The 20,468-nt window shown below is 42.0% G+C and overlaps 1 protein-coding gene across 5 annotated transcripts in view; it reads left to right on the plus strand.

Moving 5' to 3' along the window:
• The window catches only part of eps8l2 (EPS8 like 2), a 162,475-nt gene that overhangs the window by 73,468 nt on the left and 68,539 nt on the right, over positions 1–20,468 (plus strand). For all 5 annotated transcript variants that reach the window (XM_059652016.1, XM_048545674.2, XM_048545677.2 and 2 more), the window contains exons 2-3: positions 2,502–2,565; positions 4,942–4,988. In XM_059652016.1, coding sequence (XP_059507999.1) covers positions 4,946–4,988 — 43 coding nt within the window. In that variant the 5' untranslated portion in view covers positions 2,502–2,565; positions 4,942–4,945. The remainder of the gene's footprint in view (positions 1–2,501; positions 2,566–4,941; positions 4,989–20,468) is intronic.

Below are 20,468 nucleotides of genomic sequence, written 5' to 3' on the forward strand. Positions count from 1 at the left end.
TCAAATAGCTGCAAAAGGAGGTGTAAACATCCACCACCAATAAAACACACGATCCATGGACTCCATGTACTGCAAAATAAGCAGTTGGGCTGAGAGTCTACGAACCACCACAATCTGCTGTTAGATGGGACCGCAGTGTGCAGCACGCTCCACTCTGCCCCTGTCCCCAAGGGAGAGAGGGAGGAGTCCTGCAGGTAGAGAGCTGTCACCACTGGGAATCGCTACCACCGTCAGCAAGTAAACATGCAAAGATGTCTCTGTACGGATGGTGGACGTAAGAGTCCAGTTGGATGGTGAGCAACAGCAGCCTTTTTTTTTGTGAGATGAAAACACATACTCTCCCCACACCTCCCTCTTCTGAGGGAGGTTCAGGACCTTGGGGCCAATGTGAAATTCTGCCTGAACAGTGGTATGCCTAGACTGGATTCTACCCCATGCCTGAGCATCCTCTAACTGGTGCCTGAAGGTGGGTCTAAGCACATCCACTTTCAGGTGATGGATGGCATTGGCTGCAAGCTGGACATCCACAGCTGCTCTGTTTGCTGATTTCTGTGGCAACGTCCAGGCCAGACCGCCACCACTCGGCATGTCCCTGACTCTGGTCACCCTCTTGGCTGCAGCTCCTCCTTCTGCCAGCCATTTGAACCCACACTGTTCCTGACATCTCTGATAAAAGCCTCTATCCCTGACAAGGGAAGGACCTGTCCAGAGTCAATCACATTCCAGAGATTGATCCTGTCCCAGGAAAAGAGAGTTAAGATCCTGAGGAAGACCTGAAGACCCTTGTCTACGAACAAGAGTTGTGTGTCACTATTAAGGTCACGCACCATCTTGGGAGGAGGCTCAATGGAAAGGTATCACTCCAGGGTCCAAGGGTGCAAAGTCATCGCTTAAATGTACAGGCACACCAGTAACTGACCATCCTCCTCGCTGTGAACACTCAACCTCTTCTGTGACCCAGTGCATCAATGTCTTTTGGATGTTAGTGGCACAGTTAGGAGTGAATTTATAAAAGTAGATCATCTTGATGTAACTATACACCTTTGGAATAGGTCAGGCTTAAACTCAGGCTGCCTGGTCCAGAGATTGTGACACTACCACTGCACTATGAACTTTTTGTCAGGGATTTATAGACTTGCTGTATCCAGTGCCTTCCACTGTTTCCTCACTATCACAATTGGAGAATCAAGTTGGTTAAACACTGGCATCTGGGATGCTAGGGTCTTCAAGGAGGCTATGGTAGGTCACATTTCTGTCTGAAATGTGGTTGTAATTGCCTCAGCCATTCCTTTTTTGCCCTGATCGACTGGACTCCCCTTTTTCACTAGGTTGTTTTATGAAGCCATCCCCTCCAGTTTAACTGTTCACCCCTCATCCATAGTTTATCCACTGATTTTAAAACCACCCAACAGATTAAAGATTTAACAACACCTTAAGTTTTTGTTCAATACATTCTCATCAGTGGTGTGACCCTTTTGATCCTTTACTTTATAAATTCTGTGTCGGATACTGCCTCTCTCGCTAACAGCTGAAGGAAGAGTGAAGCTCTGAAAGGTTGTCTTCAAGTTAACCCCATTGGACTGTAACCTGGTGTTGTATGCACGCTCAGATGGACAGGTGCATATCATCTAATAAGTTTGGTGTGGCTGAGGTCAAATAGGTCTTCCCTCTTCTTCCTGTGTCACTGGGCCAGCAGAAGTTGATTCCTTTTCGGGGACTCAACCAGTTTAGTCAGTGACTTTACTAGGGCACTCTCGTTGTGATGGATATTGAAGTGCCCATCCAGAGTGTATTCTGTGCCCCTTGATACTGTTGGTGGTACTACCAAGTGATTTTCAAACTGGAGAAGTAGAGATTCACCAGCTGTGGGAGAAGGGTATTAGTCAGCAGGGGGTATCATTGCCCAGGTTTGACTTTTGTGTCACGCTTTGATTCAGCGCAGTTACTTGCTGGGGTAGTTAACCACATTGCTGTGGATCTGGAGTCATGTGTAGGCCACAAACTATGGATAGCAGATTTCCTCCCCTGTTGCAGCAAACCTGGTGGAAACCAGTCTCTGTAATGGTCATTCAAAGATCCAATTATTAAATGTTTGTTTAATATCCCCCAGCTTCTATAATAAAATTTGTACTTGAGTCTCTAGTGTTTGTTTAATGGACTTGTAATTCAACGGTCCAGATTAAGTTACTATGATTCTACCCTTTTTTCCTGTGTAAGGAATATCACTTCAGTGCTGGAAATGGAAATGTCATGTTCTTTAATTGTTGAAAATGCACCATGTTGGTAGCCAGGAATGGGGGAGTCTCTCTTTTTCTTGTGCTGGCCTTGGCTGCTGTACAGTTAAAGCAAGGAATTACTTAGTATTAATGTTTTGTCTAATAAAAATGGTTATTTTGTAATTGTAAATGTGCTCATTTTGAATTTTCATTTATCTCTAACTTGTGGTATTTCCCTTTACCTTTCACTTATGAATTTAACTTTTTTTTTTCTAATTTGCATAGGTGTATGACATAAGGCATCAGTGTTTAATCCTGGGGCCCAAGGCCACCATTTTGCACAATTAAAGTAAGTATATCATTTCTTTCCCCAGTGAAGTCGTCTAAATGGTGGCATAATTGTGACAGATTTGAGTAGTGAGATTGGGGGATCACATCTATTAGACTTGACACGACCAATACCCAATCTCCTCCATTTCTTCCTCAAGGAGATGCTGAGGCCAACCAGGGTCACGAAGTTATTAGTGGGGGTGTGAGGGATTCCAGAGGCACAACCTCTCTAACATGTATTTTAATATCAGCTTGGGAGGAGGAAGATCCAAGATAGCATTTCTCAATGTGGAGGAAGGCATTGTATAAAAATATTTGTTTATCATTTAGGAAGTATTCAGAGATCTTTAACAAAAGATGGGAGGGAATACTTCGTCTTCAACATGTTCACTGCCCCTTAAGTGGCTTTTGGCTGTGTTGTTTCAGCAGTTCATTTCTAGAACAACTTAAGATTGAATGAATCAACAATTTTATTTGCTAAATTCTACAGATTTAAGCAATGTAACTTACTTTCAGACCTTTTTGCTAACATTTTTTAGAGCTTTTCTTTTTTCTGCTGATTCATTGACATGAATCAAAACCTTAGCAAATGCTGATCTTTATAGTTTCAAATATATTGGGAATTTAATAGCTTGAAGATTATGGTGTGAAACGGAGTAATGCCACTGAAAGCGTGGTGGTGGTGATGAGGTTAGTTAGTATCCTTCCCAAGATCCATAAACAAGCCAACCACATTGGTTCAGCCTCTTGGTACCCCATTCACCGTTGTTCTTCCTTTTTGTCAATTCTTTTTCAGAATCTCTTACGTAGCAGCTTCTGACCTACATCTACAGCTGTTCTGATGCCCTACTTTTAGCAGTTTCCAATTTCAGGAGCTTATGAGCTGAACTGCTTGATCCCATTTGTTTGCTCGACACCTAAGGGTTTTAGTTTAGAAATACTTAGCTGAGCACTTTGCTGCTCTGTTCATAAGTATTACATTTGGTCTTTTTTTTAAAGAAAGGCCCTTGCCAAAACCTTTTTTTGGTTCCAAGGTTTTCACTTTAAGTACAGACGTTCAAGGTTGAAGGAGTGTTATGATGGGTGCCAGGGACTCCAGATCATATTTGCTCATGGTAGCACATCAGCTTGCTAATAACTGAGGACCACTGTTTTACGTTATCTTTTATCAGGAGACTGGAGCTTTTGCAGTGAAAATATCTGCAACAAATCCAGCATATAGGCCAGTTGCCAGTGATTTTTGTCATTCTTTTCCCCACCTTCCATTGCTAAACAATTGAGACTTCGTCCAGACTAGTGTTGTAATATCAGGTGATTATACTATCCATTCCTGAATCAAAGGTAATTTATGTACTTACAATTAAATTCAGCCCCTCTAATCTTTTTTCCATCTTCCCCACACTGCCTCTCCACCGTGCCCATCTGTACTCTCCACTGATTACGCCAGCTATTCTTTGAGAAATGCAGTGTGAAGTGTTTTGATTCTCATGTGACACTAGGTGCAAATATTGGCCATGCTTGGAATTTCTCTCTGCTATAAAACAGCTATTAACCCACTAGTTGTAAGAGAAATTTTAGATGAACATAATCATTTATTCACAACAAAATATTTTGCCCCTCAGCTATACTCTTAAATAGTTATCTGTTCAGCTACTTTCTAGGCTGAGTTCTGTCTTGTGCCTGTTTGCAGTTTGTTGATATTGCACCTATCATCATTGTCCCTGGTGTATCATGTTTAGGCAACATGAGAAGCTGTATACAGGTAAACAGATGGTGATTCTTCAATATGCTAGCATCCTCTGAATCCTGTTTTGGCCACATGCTGTCTTCACATTTTTTTAAAAAAAAGTCCGTAGAAAAATCAGTTTCTGGAGTAACAATTGGGTGTTGTTGCTGCCTGTGGATGTTGAGGATTGCTTGATGACTTATCTTTGTGCCTCTAGATTAGATATAGTAGTTCTATCAGCAACAAGAATGCTGCTAGTTGGGTTAGTGCTGTTTTCTGCCTTACACAGACTTTCCCAGACAATTACATTTACAAGTTGCAACTTTCAGCCAATTACTGCACACACCATATGTAAATGAGATGTTGAAATTTTGCACAATATTGGACAATGGAGGAGGTGCATATAGCATCAGAAAGGATTACTAAACAAAGATAATTCCTGTTTCATTTCTCCAGCTCAGGATACTTATTTGAATTGATAATATTCTTGCTAAAATCAGCCAATTCCAAAAAGACTGGAGATTGATTTGTAGTTGCCTAGTATCCTATATTAGATGTCGTTGATAAACTCATACAATTAATAGTTTTCAGGATTTGAGTACAGTACATTGATCAGAAATGAATATTGACAGATTATTATGAATATGATCTGTTCTTCTGTATTTGCAGCAAAATGTCAGGACCTGAAGGCAAGATGAGTGCAAAAGCTCTTTATGGTGAGTATCTACACCGACATAGAAACCTGATTCTTCTCATTCAGCAAAAAATAAATTAGCCTAAAAGTTACTTGCTATCTTGAGTATATGTCATCCGAATTGAAATGTTTGCTTGGTGTTAAGTGGTAAGACTATCTTTAGACTTAAACAAATTTATGTATGAGAGTTGAGTGACATGGTGGTTTGGGAACACTAGCCTGGAATTGTATTCATTAGAGTTTAGAAGGTTGAGGCGAGATCTAATAGAAAATTACAAAATAATGCATGGCTTAGAAAGGGTGGATGCTGGTAAGTTGTTTCCGTTAGGTGGGGAGATTAGGACCTGTGGGCACAGCCTTAGAATTAGAAGGAGTCAATTTAAAACAGAAATGAGGAGACATTTCCTCAGCCAGAGTGATGGGCCTGTGGAATTCATTGCCACGGAGCGCAGTGGACACCGGGACATTAAATGCCTTCAAGGCAGAGATCGATAAATTCTTGATCTCCTGAGAATCCAGGGCTTTGGGGAGAGTGCAGGGAAGTGGAGTTGAAATGTCCATCAGCCATGATTTAAATGGCAGAGTGGACTTGATGGGCCGAATGGCTTTACTTCCACTCCGATGTCTTATGGTCTTATGGAACACCCTGATGTGATTTCAGATTAGAAATATTTAACACTTGGATATGACACTTTTCTGAATTCTGTTTAAATTGAGTTATTAAACCTGTTTGTTTTGAAAAGTATTTTATGTCAATGCTTGAAAAAGTGGACAGAAAGGATGTATAAACATGTTAGCTATTCACACGTTCATGTCAATATAATTTATTTCTAGGCTGTTTTTGTCTTCAACTCTGGCTTGAATTTACATTTTAAGAGTTCAAATGCAAATAAATCTAGGACACTCACTTTGAATGTGCAACAAGGCACAGAACTGATCATAATTCAACAGCAAGCTTATCTCACTGAGAGGTCATAAGGGTGATTGACAGGTGTGGGAAATGCCCACATCCTTAAACTAAAGGAGGCGATATGCTGTAATTAGCCTGTCTGTTGCTATTACTAAATATAAAACGTCAAGAAAATTTCTTCCTTCATTGTATGTTTCCACACAGCTTCCCACTCAACTACTTTTCTCAAACAATAAAATTACCAAATCAAATACATGCAGAAAGAAACGTCACGAGTAGACTTGGCGGGAATGTGGTTGAGCTCTGATGTCATTCTTTTCCGGTAATCTCTTCAAGCACTTCAGCTCAGGGAAACTGTGATTTTGCTTTTAAACAGTACTGAGATATTCAAAATGTCTTTTGAAAACTTTCCTCAACACTAAACTTAAAATTGTTTGCTCAGCAATTCTGATGGACTAAATTATGCTGGGAAGCAAGATACACACTTGCATCTTCAGAGCTCCTCCAGTGGTCTGGGGAGAATTTTAACCAAATAAATCATTAGTTCTATTGTCTTCTACTTGACACTGAACCAAAGAGAAATTATGATGTAGAAGAAGTCATTCATTCCATTATGTCTGTGCCAGCTAAATAAATGAGCTGCATATTCTAATCTAGCATCTAGGTCATAACCATGCAGGTTATAGCCTTTATTAAAGCTTCAAATCTGATGTCTGACCCAACCTGCTCACTTTTGGACCTACCTGAGGTAGGGAAATGGGTGGGAATCCAGACCCCCCCCCACCCCCCCCAAGGAAGAAGGTTGGCAGTTATGAATTTATCTGTTGTCAGCTAATTTTCCTGAGAATTCAGCTAAAAAGTTGTCACATACAGAACTTGAGTTTACATCTATCCCACCGGGATCTAATAAGTCTTCCTGAGGATCTCCAGTTGTAGGGAGTTTCTTGCCTTCCCAATGTGATCTCCAATTCTTTTTTAACTCCTAATACCTCCAGTCTCTTTGATCGCTTATATTCTCCCAGGACCTACAGACTAGCAGCGCTAATCAGTCCCATCCTTTTGAGAGGTGTACCTTTTTCCCCTAACAAACACCTTCCGAAGTCAATTTCTACTCTATCCCTCCCTCAACTCCAATCGTCACCCACCTCATGAATGGTGACTCCTCTACTCAATTGTCCTTTAGATCCAAAATGCCCTTTTGCTTGCAATTAATTACTGAATCCAGCAGCTTTCACACACATTGGCAAGTTGTTCCCCTGTCTAAACAGAACAATCAGATTAACTGGCTCACTTCTCAGATGGAGCTCCAGTGGATCAGATAAAACATTGTGTACTTCGCACTTCAGTCCATGTTTCAGAAGTTAATTCCTGGCCTGCACTGATCTTTGTGGGGATAGCTGTGGAATGTCTTGGTTACTGTTCTGTCGGCTCAAGAGGAAGAAAATTGGCCAGTGTTGCTGCTCTGTGTCAACTCCCTGTGCCCTGCAATGGCAGTCACACATTTGCAGCTATCGTTTCAACCTTCTGCAATGTCCTTTTAAAATTTGATTCTTTATTAATAATGAATATCTAGTCAGAGCTATGGCTCAAGTACCTATTAATTCAATCCCATTTTCCAGCCACATGGCCCATAGCTTTGTATGCTTTGTCTTTTTGGGGTTTTTATTGATTATTTAGTAATGTGTACTGAAATACAGTGAAAGGTTTTTTTGTTTACAAGCAGTACAGGCAGATCACAGCAAGCAAAGGATGTACAGATCAAAAAGACTTCGAGGCATACAGGTTACATTGCAGGTTATGCTATCTGAGGGTAAACTCTATTCAACAGACCTAATGGCCAGAAAGATGCTGTTCCTCGACCTGCTTGTGTGTGTATTCAGGCTTCTGTATCTTCTGCCTGTTGGAAGAGGTGGGAGATCATTAACAGGGTGAGATGGGTCTTTTGTTCTTGGCTGCAAGGCATGTAAAGAGTCCATGGGTGGCACGTTGGCTTCCGAGATGGCTTTCCGTGCACCACCACCTGGCGTTTTACAGTCATGGGTAGAGCAGTTGTTATACCAGTCTGTTACGCTCCCAAACAATATGCTTTCAATGGTGCACCTGTAGAAACCCAAGTATTGATTTTAATCCTGTGATGGTTCCCATGTCTACACCCATCCTGGCATTGAATTGCAGATTACCATAACCCTCTGGATGAAAATACATTTCTTTTAAATTGCTTCTAAACCACCTCCTGATTAAATTTATGCACCCTAATTATTGGTCCCTCCAATGAGAGTTTTCTCCAATTTACCTATGTCCCTCATAATTTTGTGGACATCAATCATGTCCTCCCTTAGTCGTTTCTGCTTTAAGCAAAATTAACACCAGCCTATCTTGTCTGTCTGTCTTAGTTGAATCACTCCAGCCCAGCCAGTATCCTGGTGAACCTCCTCTGAGCTCTCTTCAGTGCAAGCACATCCTTCCTATAATGTGGGAACCAGAGCTGTGCAGAGTACGCTAGCAGTGATCCAACCAGCTTTTTTTTTGCTCCATCAGAATCTCCCTGCTGTCGTATTTAACACCGCAGCTAATTATATGTAAATATCCCTTCATCTCTAAGAGTAAAAGGGGGGGGCGGGGAGAACCTTCTTTGAAACCACCTCCTTTGCCTCCCAGAAATGCTGTTGTTCTACTTCTGTTCCTCTACCATCTCTTTTTTAAACCTCCTACCATCACCAGCACTGCCCCTGTGAACACTCGCCACAACCCTCCTGTTAGCTGAGATAACAAGAAATGCTGCTTGGCTTGCTGTGTTCATCCAGCTCGACATCTTGTTATCTCTCCTGTTAGCTGATTTAGCTTCCTCCTTCTGTTTCATATCTGGAATCAGAATTACCTGCAGTGGATAGCCTGAAGTGTAGGCTAATTCATTGCCAGGCAACGAGTCTTCTTTGGAAACTGCAAATAACATTTCCATTCTTTAAAAGTCAGTTGGATCTATTATTTATGGTGCAATTTTGAGAAAGACAGCTATCTTCCTCCTTGTGTCTGTATGCTTCAAAGGAGGCCAGATTCCGCTTGTTATATTCTTTTACCTGCAGAGCCAGTTTTCATTTACAATGAGTTTAGCATTGTTTTTCCTGAATTATGTGTTGGAATAAGGAAACTACAGCCAGCCAAGTTCTGTTTAAATTCTGTTGATAGTGTGTGTTTGTTAGCTATTTTATGTATCAAGACAGGTTAACAAAAATATTCCACTGAACTATGCTGTTTACTGTTTGTTCATTTGTTTTATGAAAATAAACCACTTGTTGGATCAAAGCATGAGACTGTCTAGGTGTCTACTGGTTTGCTTTGAGAGGAGAATTGCATGGTGTCACATGCTTTATACTCTGGATATATCACAAGTTCAGTGTTAAAATAAATGGATCCCACTATCATTTACCTGAACTTTAAACTTGGAAAAATAAATTCTGGCTTGTACAGGATATAGTGTTGACCTCTTAGCAATAAAAATTGTGACATTACACATCGACTTTAAAAATGTTTGCAAAATCTGAAATGGCTTTGCATGAACCTCCTTAGAATCCTGTATCCATTTGTCACGATGTGCACCTTCCTAAAGTAGCTGGTTCCAATTCTATGGTGAAACAGTTCTGAGCCTACTCAATTTAAGAGGCCACACCCTCCTTCCCAAATGACAGTTTATAAGATCAGCCTAATATTGAATTAAATGACATCCTATCACAATTCATAACTACTACTTCTTTCTGTAAATTGATTGGTAGTAACATCGTGTGCTGACATGTTTTCCTTGAGCAATTTAAGTCATCAATTTGCAGTGTGCAGTGATATATATTCTACAGTAATGGCTGTGTCTTAGCAGCTTTTTAAGTAACAATCAAACTTTCATAAAATGATATTTATGGTTGATACAAAAGTAATTTTGTCTTATTGTTCCAAACTATAAATGCCACTTTTGGGAATCAAAGTGTAATTCGACTCTATTTAGAAATTACATGAGGCATTATCTACCTCATTGCTGTTTGTTTGTTCAATAGATCAGGAAACACCATTTTTATTTCCATATGCATTTGTAAGAATTTTAATTGCCCTGTACCTATGGACTACAGTCCAAAGAAAAAAGTTTGTTTTGAGATGTTTCCAACAGCTACTTTTCTCATTTGGGATGTGTCTTATTTTGCCACTTGTTCGATCCACAGTAAAATTCCATCTGAAAGCTCATTGCAAAACTATATAAAAACCATGTTGTATGGTTCATTTTGGAAAGATTTATACCTGATCTGTTGAAACTGGAAACCAAATGGAATTGAAATTACTCTAGTAATATACTAACAATTGGATGCATTATTTTGAAAGCAATTATTTTAATAGAGGTGTGAATTTTTTTAAGAAAAGGACCAAAGGATTGGAATTAGAGATAATGGGAACTGCAGATGCGGGAGAATTTCAAGATAACAAACTGTGAGGCTGGATGAACACAGCAGGCCAAGCAGCATCTCAGGAGCACAAAAGCTGACGTTTCGGGCCTAGACCCTTCATCAGAGAGGGGGATGGGGAGAGGGAACTGGAATAAATAGGGAGAGGGGGGGAGGCGGACCGAAGATGGAGAGTAAAGAAGATAGGTGGAGAGTGTGTAGGTGGGGAGGTAGGGAGGGGATAGGTCAGTCCAGGGAAGACGGACAGGTCAAGGAGGTGGGATGAGGTTAGTAGGTAGCTGGGGGTGCGGCTTGGGGTGGGAGGAAGGGATGGGTGAGAGGAAGAACCGGTTAGGGAGGCAGGGACAGGTTGGACTGGTTTTGGGATGCAGTGGGTGGGGGGGGGGGGGGGGGGGAAGAGAGAGCTGGGCTGGTTGTGTGGTGCAGTGGGGGGAGGGGACGAACTGGGCTGGTTTAGGGATGCAGTGGGGGAAGGGGAGATTTTGAAACTGGTGAAGTCCACATTGATACCATATGGCTGCAGGGTTCCCAGGCGGAATATGAGTTGCTGTTCCTGCAACCTTCGGGTGGCATCATTGTGGCAGTGCAGGAGGCCCATGATGGACATGTCATCAAGAGAATGGGAGGGGGAGTGGAAATGGTTTACGACTGGGAGGTGCAGTTGTTTGTTGCGAACTGAGTGGAGGTGTTCTGCAAAGCGGTCCCCAAGCCTCCGCTTGGTTTCCCCAATGTAGAGGAAGCCGCACCGGGTACAGTGGATGCAGTATACCACATTGGCAGATGTGCAGGTGAACCTCTGCTTAATGTGGAATGTCATCTTGGGGCCTGGGATGGGGGTGAGGGAGGTGGTGTGGGGACAAGTGTAGCATTTCCTGCGGTTGCAGGGGAAGGTGCCGGGTGTGGTGGGGTTGGAGGGCAGTGTGGAGCGAACAAGGGAGCCACACCCGGCACCTTCCCCTGCAACCGCAGGTAATGCTACACTTGTCCCCACACCTCCTCCCTCACCCCCATCCCAGGCCCCAAGATGACATTCCACATTAAGCAGAGGTTCACCTGCACATCTGCCAATGTGGTATACTGCATCCACTGTACCCGGTGCGGCTTCCTCTACATTGGGGAAACCAAGCGGAGGCTTGGGGACCGCTTTGCAGAACACCTCCACTCAGTTCGCAACAAACAACTGCACCTCCCAGTCGTAAACCATTTCCACTCCCCCTCCCATTCTCTTGATGACATGTCCATCATGGGCCTCCTGCACTGCCACAATGATGCCACCCGAAGGTTGCAGGAACAGCAACTCATATTCCGCCTGGGAACCCTGCAGCCATATGGTATCAATGTGGACTTCACCAGTTTCAAAATCTCCCCTTTCCCCCACTGCATCCCTAAACCAGCCCAGTTCGTCCCCTCCCCCCACTGCATCCCTAAACCAGCCCAGCTCTCTCTTTCCCCCCCCCCCCCCCCCCCCACCCACTGCATCCCAAAACCAGTCCAACCTGTCCCTGCCTCCCTAACCGGTTCTTCCTCTCACCCATCCCTTCCTCCCACCCCAAGCCGCACCCCCAGCTACCTACTAACCTCATCCCACCTCCTTGACCTGTCCGTCTTCCCTGGACTGACCTATCCCCTCCCTACCTCCCCACCTACACACTCTCCACCTATCTTCTTTACTCTCCATCTTCGGTCCGCCTCCCCCTCTCTCCCTATTTATTCCAGTTCCCTCTCCCCATCCCCCTCTCTGATGAAGGGTCTAGGCCCGAAACGTCAGCTTTTGTGCTCCTGAGATGCTGCTTGGCCTGCTGTGTTCATCCAACCTCACAGTTTGTTATCAAAGGATTGGAATTACCACCTCTGCATTTAACTTAACTTGAATGCCACAATCCCATGACTGAGTAATCTCAGTAACAACCTAATAATACCAATGCAAGGACAATATCTTTTCTCCTCCGAAATAGTGCCACAGGATAGCTACCCTCAGCACTGTACTCCTCTTTCAGTTTTGATTACTTGCTCAATGGAGCTTGACATCAAAGACCCAAAAAACACACAACTACAGATGCTGGAAATCAGAAACAAAAACAAATTGTTGTACAAACCAAGCACATATGGCAGCATTTGAGGAAACAAAGCAGCATCAATGTTTCAGGTCCAGTAACCCTCCTTCAGAACAGTGTAACTGGTGTGGTCAGCAGAGAGGAAAAGCTAGCTACTTACTTTCATCTCCCTTGTGGCCTGCCTCTCCCTTTCCCAAAGGGAAATAGCCCACAGTAGGGCTTGAGGGTGGTGGACTGCTCAACATTTGCTTTCTCACCCCTTCATGGAGAGGATCCTTACCTTGACAGCACCAAGTGACTGACCAGGTCCAAGCTCCTAAACCTGAGATCAGAGGCTGCCCTTTAGTTACTGTACCAGGACCTCCCTGAGCGAAGGATTTCTCCCTTGCCTTAACTGAGGACTGCTGGCAACAGCTTCTTTCTTTTCTTTTGTGTGTATGTGAATCTGAGGTTTGGGCATGACATTGATGCTTTGACTTCTGAAACCATAAGTCAGTGCTCCAGTTGCCATGCACAGAGATTTGGTGCTATTTATCTTTAAAGAGAACATTGCTGGCAACTGTGACAAGCTTTCTGGATTTGTCTGCACCAAACAACATGACAATACAACAGTTTGCAAGCGTGGTATTTCTGACCAAGGGACAAAGTGTCCCTGCCTTGCCTTTTTGCACCGAGCAACCAAGGAGGCTCAAAGTGAATAAATGCGGGCGAACAGGCCAGAGATGCAGCCTGGTCAAATTTGAGCTGGGTACACATCTGAGCACAGAGTCCTTTGTTGTAGCATTACAACTATTGCAGTTAAAGGTGCTGCATTAAAGTGCTGAAGCATAATGATCAGAGATGTGCTAAAAGGGTTCCTCAAGGCTGGAAAATATCAGATGCCAATGTCTGGATATGGCATCAGTGTGGGTGATGCCCATTATGAGTGCCTTGATTATTGGTGTCTGGTACCCAATGTGGACATCCTCTGGAGAAGGCAGTGAGATGGTTGCCAGGTACCTGCTCTGACTTCGATGCTGAGCACTCTTGGCATCTTAGTTTGATTAGCAGGGATGGTAGATAGAAATCTGCATATTACTGAGGCAAGATGCATAGTTACTAGTCATTAACAACCAATAATCCCCTCTGAAGACACAACTCACCATTTCCAAGTGGGAAACTCTCCACAACGTCTGGGTTTTCATACAATGTGCTGGGAATTGTTCCTGACATCAAGATGAGCCATACTGGACTTCTCCCATGATTCTGCCACATTTCCCCGAATAGCCCACGTTGGCCAGGGTCCAAAAGATTCTACCCCAAGACCAAAGTTCTACAAAGGGCCATGGATAGTTTTGTTGTAAGCAGTTCATATTTGGAGAATGGAAGGGAGTTGGAGTCAAGGATAGCTAATTTAACCTAACATCCAGTTAGAAATGTTAATGTGTTTCACTTATCATGGGAAAGAGCAGAGGAAGTCTTTTAAGATAGGGGTACAGGCTTCCCTATGAATCTGTGTGTGTGTGTGTGTGTGTGTGGTCAAAAAAAAGAAAATGGTTCCTTACAGCCAGATATTAGAGGGTGATGGTCTGTTGCCAAAGAATTGTATCTGTAGATTCTGGGGGAGATATTCTGGCACAGACCTGACCTGTCACCTCTATGGTGCCGCTGGACTTGACCCATCCACTGATTTCACCAGCCCACCACTGTCTGCTGCCAAACCTGCCTCACCAGCACCCAGTCAGAGTCCCCAGACTTGCCTGCCCAATATTGCCACATTTCACAGGCACCACCACCCTGCCTCCCAAAAATAAATCCCAGGCCAAATTTTCTCCTGATGGATCTGACCCATTTTAAGGATTGCATCACTTAACTGGTTCCCTTTGTTAACTTGCATCCTGACATCCTATCTTCCTGATGTTCTAGTTGCGTGGCACCTTGCATTCTACGCCCAATACCTTATCCCTGTCTGCTTGCCATCTACCCAGCAGGTACCCTGTCCTCTAGTACTCCAACACATCATGTGCAAATGTTTTCACAGCATGTCACTGCTGTCAAGAGGGTGTGGTTTGATTTCTTTTGACGCTTTTTATAACAGAACGGTCAGAATGGTAGTACAGCTCCCGTTTCTGAAGGAGCCCCTGATGAGAATCTCCTCTCAAAAATGAGCAACTTCTTTCATATCCTTTTTTTTAAAAACGAGGGCTGGAGTGGCAATCTGCATCAGGAAATCCAGCTCACTATTTGATCAATGTTTTTATTTATTTGGTCTAGTAAAAGATATTTTTTTAAAAGTGAAAGTGATGTTATTCTTTCAACTGATTTCATTTTTTCCTTTTATAAACTGTTGATAAGATCTCTTACAGGGATCCTAATAGGTCTTGGCTAGGATGCTACCCTTTAACAAATACCATGGATACTGATTTTTTTTTTTGTGACAGCTACTGTAGAAAAGTCAAAGCAGAAATTCCAATGCTACATAAGTTGGTGTTGCCTACAACCAGTACCAAAAATGTGGAGAAAGGCATGTATTTCTTGTACAAGACAGTAAAACAAGCTATATCTTTTAAACCATCTAAACTAAAAGTTCTGCAACACGATCCACATTGGATTTATGCAATAGTATAACTTATCATGTACTTGGAATGCTGTTTAAGTTGTGTAATTTACTTTGTGACTAGAAAAGTTGATGAGGGTCGAGCTGTGGATGTGGTGTATATGGACTTCAGTAAGGCATTTGATAAGGTTCCCCATGGTAGGCTCATTCAGAAGGTCAGGAGGAATGGGATACAGGGGAACTTAGCTGCTTGGATACAGAATTGGCTGGCCAACAGAAGACAGCGAGTGGTTGTAGAAGGAAAATATTCTGCCTGGAAGTCAGTGGTGAGTGGAGTTCCACAGGGCTCTGTCCTTGGGCCTCTACTGTTTTTGTAATTTTTATTAATGACTTGGACGAGGGGATTGAAGGATGGGTCAGCAAGTTTGCAGACGACACAAAGGTCAGAGGTGTCGTTGACAGTGTAGAGGGCTGTTGTAGGCTGCAGCAGGACATTGACAGGATGCAGAGATGGGCTGAGAGGTGGCAGATGGAGTTCAACCTGGATAAATGCGAGGTGATGCATTTTGGAAGGTCGAATTTGAAAGCTGAGTACAGGATTAAGGATAGGATTCTTGGCAGCGTGGAGGAACAGCGGGATCTTGGTGTGCAGATACATAGATCCCTTAAAATGGCCACCCAAGTGGACAGGGTTGTTAAGAAAGCATATGGTGTTTTGGCTTTCATTAACAGGGGGATTGAGTTTAGGAGTCGTGAGATCTTGTTGCAGCTCTATAAAACTTTGGTTAGACCGCACTTGGAATACTGCGTCCAGTTCTGGGCGCCCTATTATAGGAAAGATGTGGATGCTTTGGAGAGGGTTCAGAGGAGGTTTACCAGGATGCTGCCTGGACTGGAGGGCTTATCTTATGAAGAGAGGTTGACTGAGCTCGATCTCTTTTCATTGGAGAAAAGGAGGAGGAGAGGGGACCTAATTGAGGTATACAAGATAATGAGAGGCATAGATAGAGTTGATAGCCAGAGACTATTTCCCAGGGCAGAAATGGCTAGCACGAGGGGTCATAGTTTTAAGCTGGTTGGTGGAAAGTATAGAGGGGATGTCAGAGGCAGGCTCTTTACGCAGAGAGTTGTGAGAGCATGGAATGCGTTGCCAGCAGCAGTTGTGGAAGCAAGGTCATTGGGGTCATTTAAGAGACTGCTGGACATGTATATGGTCACAGAAATTTGAGGGTGCATACATGAGGATCAATGGTCGGCACAACATTGTGGGCTGAAGGGCCTGTTCTGTGCTGTACTGTTCTATGTTCTATGTTCTAAGTTAACTGGCTGAAATACAAATTACATACGTTCAAACATAATTAACGCTACAGGCCAAGTTTTTTTTAATTTCCTACTTCCCAATGTTTTTCTTTTTGTATCTAATCAAACTCTTTGCCAGGATACAAAGACACAGTTGCTGCCAGTCTTTTGAATCTGTGAATTGTTCTGGGAGTCATATGCCAACTGTTAAATTTGATAAAACAAAAGCAGGTGAATTTCACATCTTGCTGAAATTGACATTTACAACCAGCATGCAGTTAAATTGTTGAATGTGAGAGCTGTGGGCATAAAATCAAGATAGATGAACACCATTTCAACCCAACTATCTTTTTAAAAGAGAATGTGTATTATGCCTGCAAGAGCTGCTAAAACTAGTTGAGTGTTTTGTTATGAGATTAGATTCTACACCAGATAGGGCTGTCTTTTTAAATAAAAAAAAGACAGTTGGATAACATGCTGGTATGAAGGGACCCATCTCATCTTCAGTCACTGTGCAACGTAATCAAGGTCTTATGTTCAGTCTGCTACATGGATATACTGTCTAATAACATCTGTGTAAGCATAGAATCAGTGCTGTATGTGTAAGTCTGATGTTAAGTAGGCCAACATAGAAAACCACCAAGCATACCAAAAGGTTCATAGAGCAACAGCACAACATGAACAAGAGTTTACTTTGCTGGAGGGGTTTGTGGGGCTGCTGAAGAGATGACTATGCCATAGGATTCCAGATAGTGATGCAGAGAAATTCTCAGTTGGGGCAGATAGGTAGAACCATCAATGTGACCAAGTGTAGCCCAGGAGTTAACTATGTAATTGCAATGCCTACCCCTCCACCTTAAAACATTATTTAATGTACTATAGTACTCATTCAGTTAGGAAGAATCACTATCAACGATCATTTGAACTAACATTCAGGCTCTGGCCTACAAAATTGGGGCTGGAAGTTTGGAAAATAAATCTCTTATTGTTCTAGGTCCAATGTAAATTTCAGTTACTCAGTTTTCTGGTTACAATAGTCAAACTTACTGAAGTTTATTGGATGATTGGAGCTTGTTTAGAATAAAACCTAGCTGCATCTAGCTTTGTCTGTCTGATTACAGATACTATGTTTACAAATTGCAAGTTAGAGAGAATGCTAAGCTATCTTCAACCAGCAAGGGGAGTTCATTATCAAAAACACTCCCCTTCTACGTATTGAGTGCAATGTTCACTTTGTTTTAAAAGACAAGCAGACACTTTTCACAGTATCTTTGAAAGTATATATGCAGTTAGGCTGCTAGATTAGTGAGAGAATGATGAGGTTTCAATTCAGAGGTTGATTTTTGGGGTGGGTGTAGTTGGGTGCGGCTAGTGGTAATTCACAAATTTAGCTTTGTTAGCCAGGAATTACAGCAGGTTTTTAATCCTCTCATTTTTTAAATCCGGTATCTGTTAAGCAGGTTTAAGTGAATCAGAATCATTTTGAATTCTTCAACTTCAACTTCAAATTTAAAGGGATTGTTTCAAAGGGTTCTAGACACTTGATTTTCTAAATATTCAAATAACATAGAGTTATGGGTTCTAGATTCAGGTGAGTCTGAGTACATAAAAATGAATCATTAAGATTTGATTAACAATTTATAAATTAAGGTTTATACACACTTAATGTCACACAATTAGCAGCCAGTCAGCAAAAAAATCCCCAAATGATTTGGACCACAGAAGACTAAATTTAGAGTGCTTTTAAATACTGTATTCATTGCCTAGAATTCATGTTTAGACAAATGCCTAAAGACCTATAAACTACTTCTTGGGTCGATGCAGAGGCAGGGGAGAAAAGGCCCTAATTTTAAGATGGAGAGCTATCAGTTGTTGAGCTGGTGTTTGCATCCTTCCCAATGAATACGTTCCAAAAAGATTTGCCCATCAAACCAGGCTTGCGTCTAATTCGGTGGCTCTTCAATGCTAAAAGTGTGAAGCAATCCTTGTGGGTCAATGACGCTTAAGGTCCTGTTAGACCTTAGTTTCTAATGAGCCACAGGGCGGTGTCAGGTAACTTTTTATTAAATTGCAATTCACAGCTTTATTTCTCCAGAGCAAGGCCTTTCAAATTAATCATTACAGGAAATAAAAAAGAATATTTTGGTTTTTGATCATTTCATCAAATGTGTGGTTACACCTAATGTTAGAATTCTTTTAGCTAATAAGTTGTGTTTTAATGTGTTCATTCAATTCACATTCCAATGTCTGCTAATTTCTGTATTGTGATTCATTTCCCCTGGTAATGATATTTCAAGACAGTGAAAGCAGCCCCCATTTGTTTAAATCTTTTCTTCTGTGCTTTCAGTGACTATTTAATATACTAGTGGATCCTTAAATACTTCAGAATCTATATCTATAAGTATCTGAAGAATCTTGAATAAAACCTACTCTTAATTTTGTTACAACGGAATAATTAAATAATTCAAGAGAAATGACTAGTGTGAAATGTTCTTATCCATCTTTCTGGCAAGATGGTGGTGGAGTAGGATTATCTACCTGGTGCTCCTGTGCTTGGCCTGTTTTCTTTTGTTTCTTTTCTTTTACTGTCTCTCTTTCGCAGCCCCTGACCAGCGTGAAGGGAAGTGGGTCCTGGACCTGCATAACTTACCTTGATGCTGGTGCAGAGTGGACTGGAAGCTTCGGGCACAGCAGGCCATCTGTTGGACTGGGGCCTGGCGCAGGCAGTCTGACCACATGCTGAACTGCTGCTACTTGAGATTCTTTACAGGACTTTGTTATAACTATCTTATTTCTAGCTTTATTTAGGCACTGTCATTAATGCTATTACTTTTCGTTTATATCCCTCTGTTGTATCCAAGAATTGTACCCAGGTATCTGTACTTAAGATGGAGCTATTAAAAGTAGCCTTTGTAAAAACTTTTCACTGTACTCTGTACTAAAATATAGGTGACAATAAAAAATTAGTCCCCGTTCAGTCTATAGAACATGTTCTATCTCTGTAAACTTGAGGCTACAGTGTTACTCTTGTTCTATTGGGAAAATATTTGCTTAATATTGTCCTCTAGCTACTGTCAGCCATGGGCAGCTGTTAGCTATTTTTGTGTTGCTCAACTAGGCAACCCTAATTAGGTCCTAATTACAAACCCAACAGTTGATACAATCACAAGAACACGCAGACTTGGCAAAATAAGTCAGAGGTGTGGCCTTCTCCATGCACTAAGCAAATACCCAGCATTCAATCCATTTTACATGGCATATGGCAGAAAAGGTAATTGGCGCAGGCCCTATACTTAAGGTGAAGTCTGATATTTTGCAAAGTGTGTGCATTGGCAAGCACAAAACATACTCAAGGGCTATCTCCCAGCGACACTAAAGTCCATCTGGTATCCTGCTGTAATGCAAAGTGACGAATGAAGCAGAATTTGACATTTTATGCAATAAAACCTAGAATGGAGACCACATCGTTGACATTCCCATCTCTAGTAACAACATATCAATGTCACTCCACCAAAAGCTTCAAAATAAGCTAGAATTTCTTGAGGACAAACAGGAGATACCAAGACTGTGTAAGATGAGTGAATTGTGGAACTGCAAATCCAGTCTATGCAACAAATAAAAACAAAGCAATGGTAGATAGTATCACTGGTGACTGTGGCAATTGATAACGTAGCTAGATGGTGGAACTCACTATCACATGGTTTGGACTTATCAGCAAGTAACATTTATGTCACAAACTCTCAGGCTTTTGTTATTGATTAAATAATCTTGACGGCAAGATGCACATATAACATCCCCTCCCTTCCAAAAGAGCATTTGCCTGTAAGGACTATAAGTTGTGTCTATACAATATTCTGTCTGCGTGCAGCAGTTAGTTTGCTATAGGTCTGCAAGTTGTGTGTGTGCACAATTCGGTTGGTGCACTGTAATGTCTGCCTCATAATTGGTAATCTTTGGTGTTAGATAACAACAAGGCCATGATTTAATCAGTTTCTGATGAGCAGCTGATAACTAGACTATCATCATTCATACAACCATAATTGGAAATCTTAAAACAAGAAACATTTAAGACTAAAGTACAGGCCTGGCTGACCCTAAGTTTTAAATGGGTGAGCAATCAGAGGTTGAGGACCGATGAGTACTTTTACCTTTTATTTATAAGTTGGCCTATTTCTAGAACAGAATCGGTAAATATTACAGCACTGAGAAACATTCTTCAGTCCATCAATTCTCTGCTAGCACTTTTGAAGAGTAACTATGT

The sequence above is a fragment of the Stegostoma tigrinum genome, chromosome 17 (genome assembly GCF_030684315.1).
Source record: "Stegostoma tigrinum isolate sSteTig4 chromosome 17, sSteTig4.hap1, whole genome shotgun sequence".
Classification (NCBI taxonomy): Eukaryota; Metazoa; Chordata; class Chondrichthyes; order Orectolobiformes; family Stegostomatidae; genus Stegostoma; species Stegostoma tigrinum.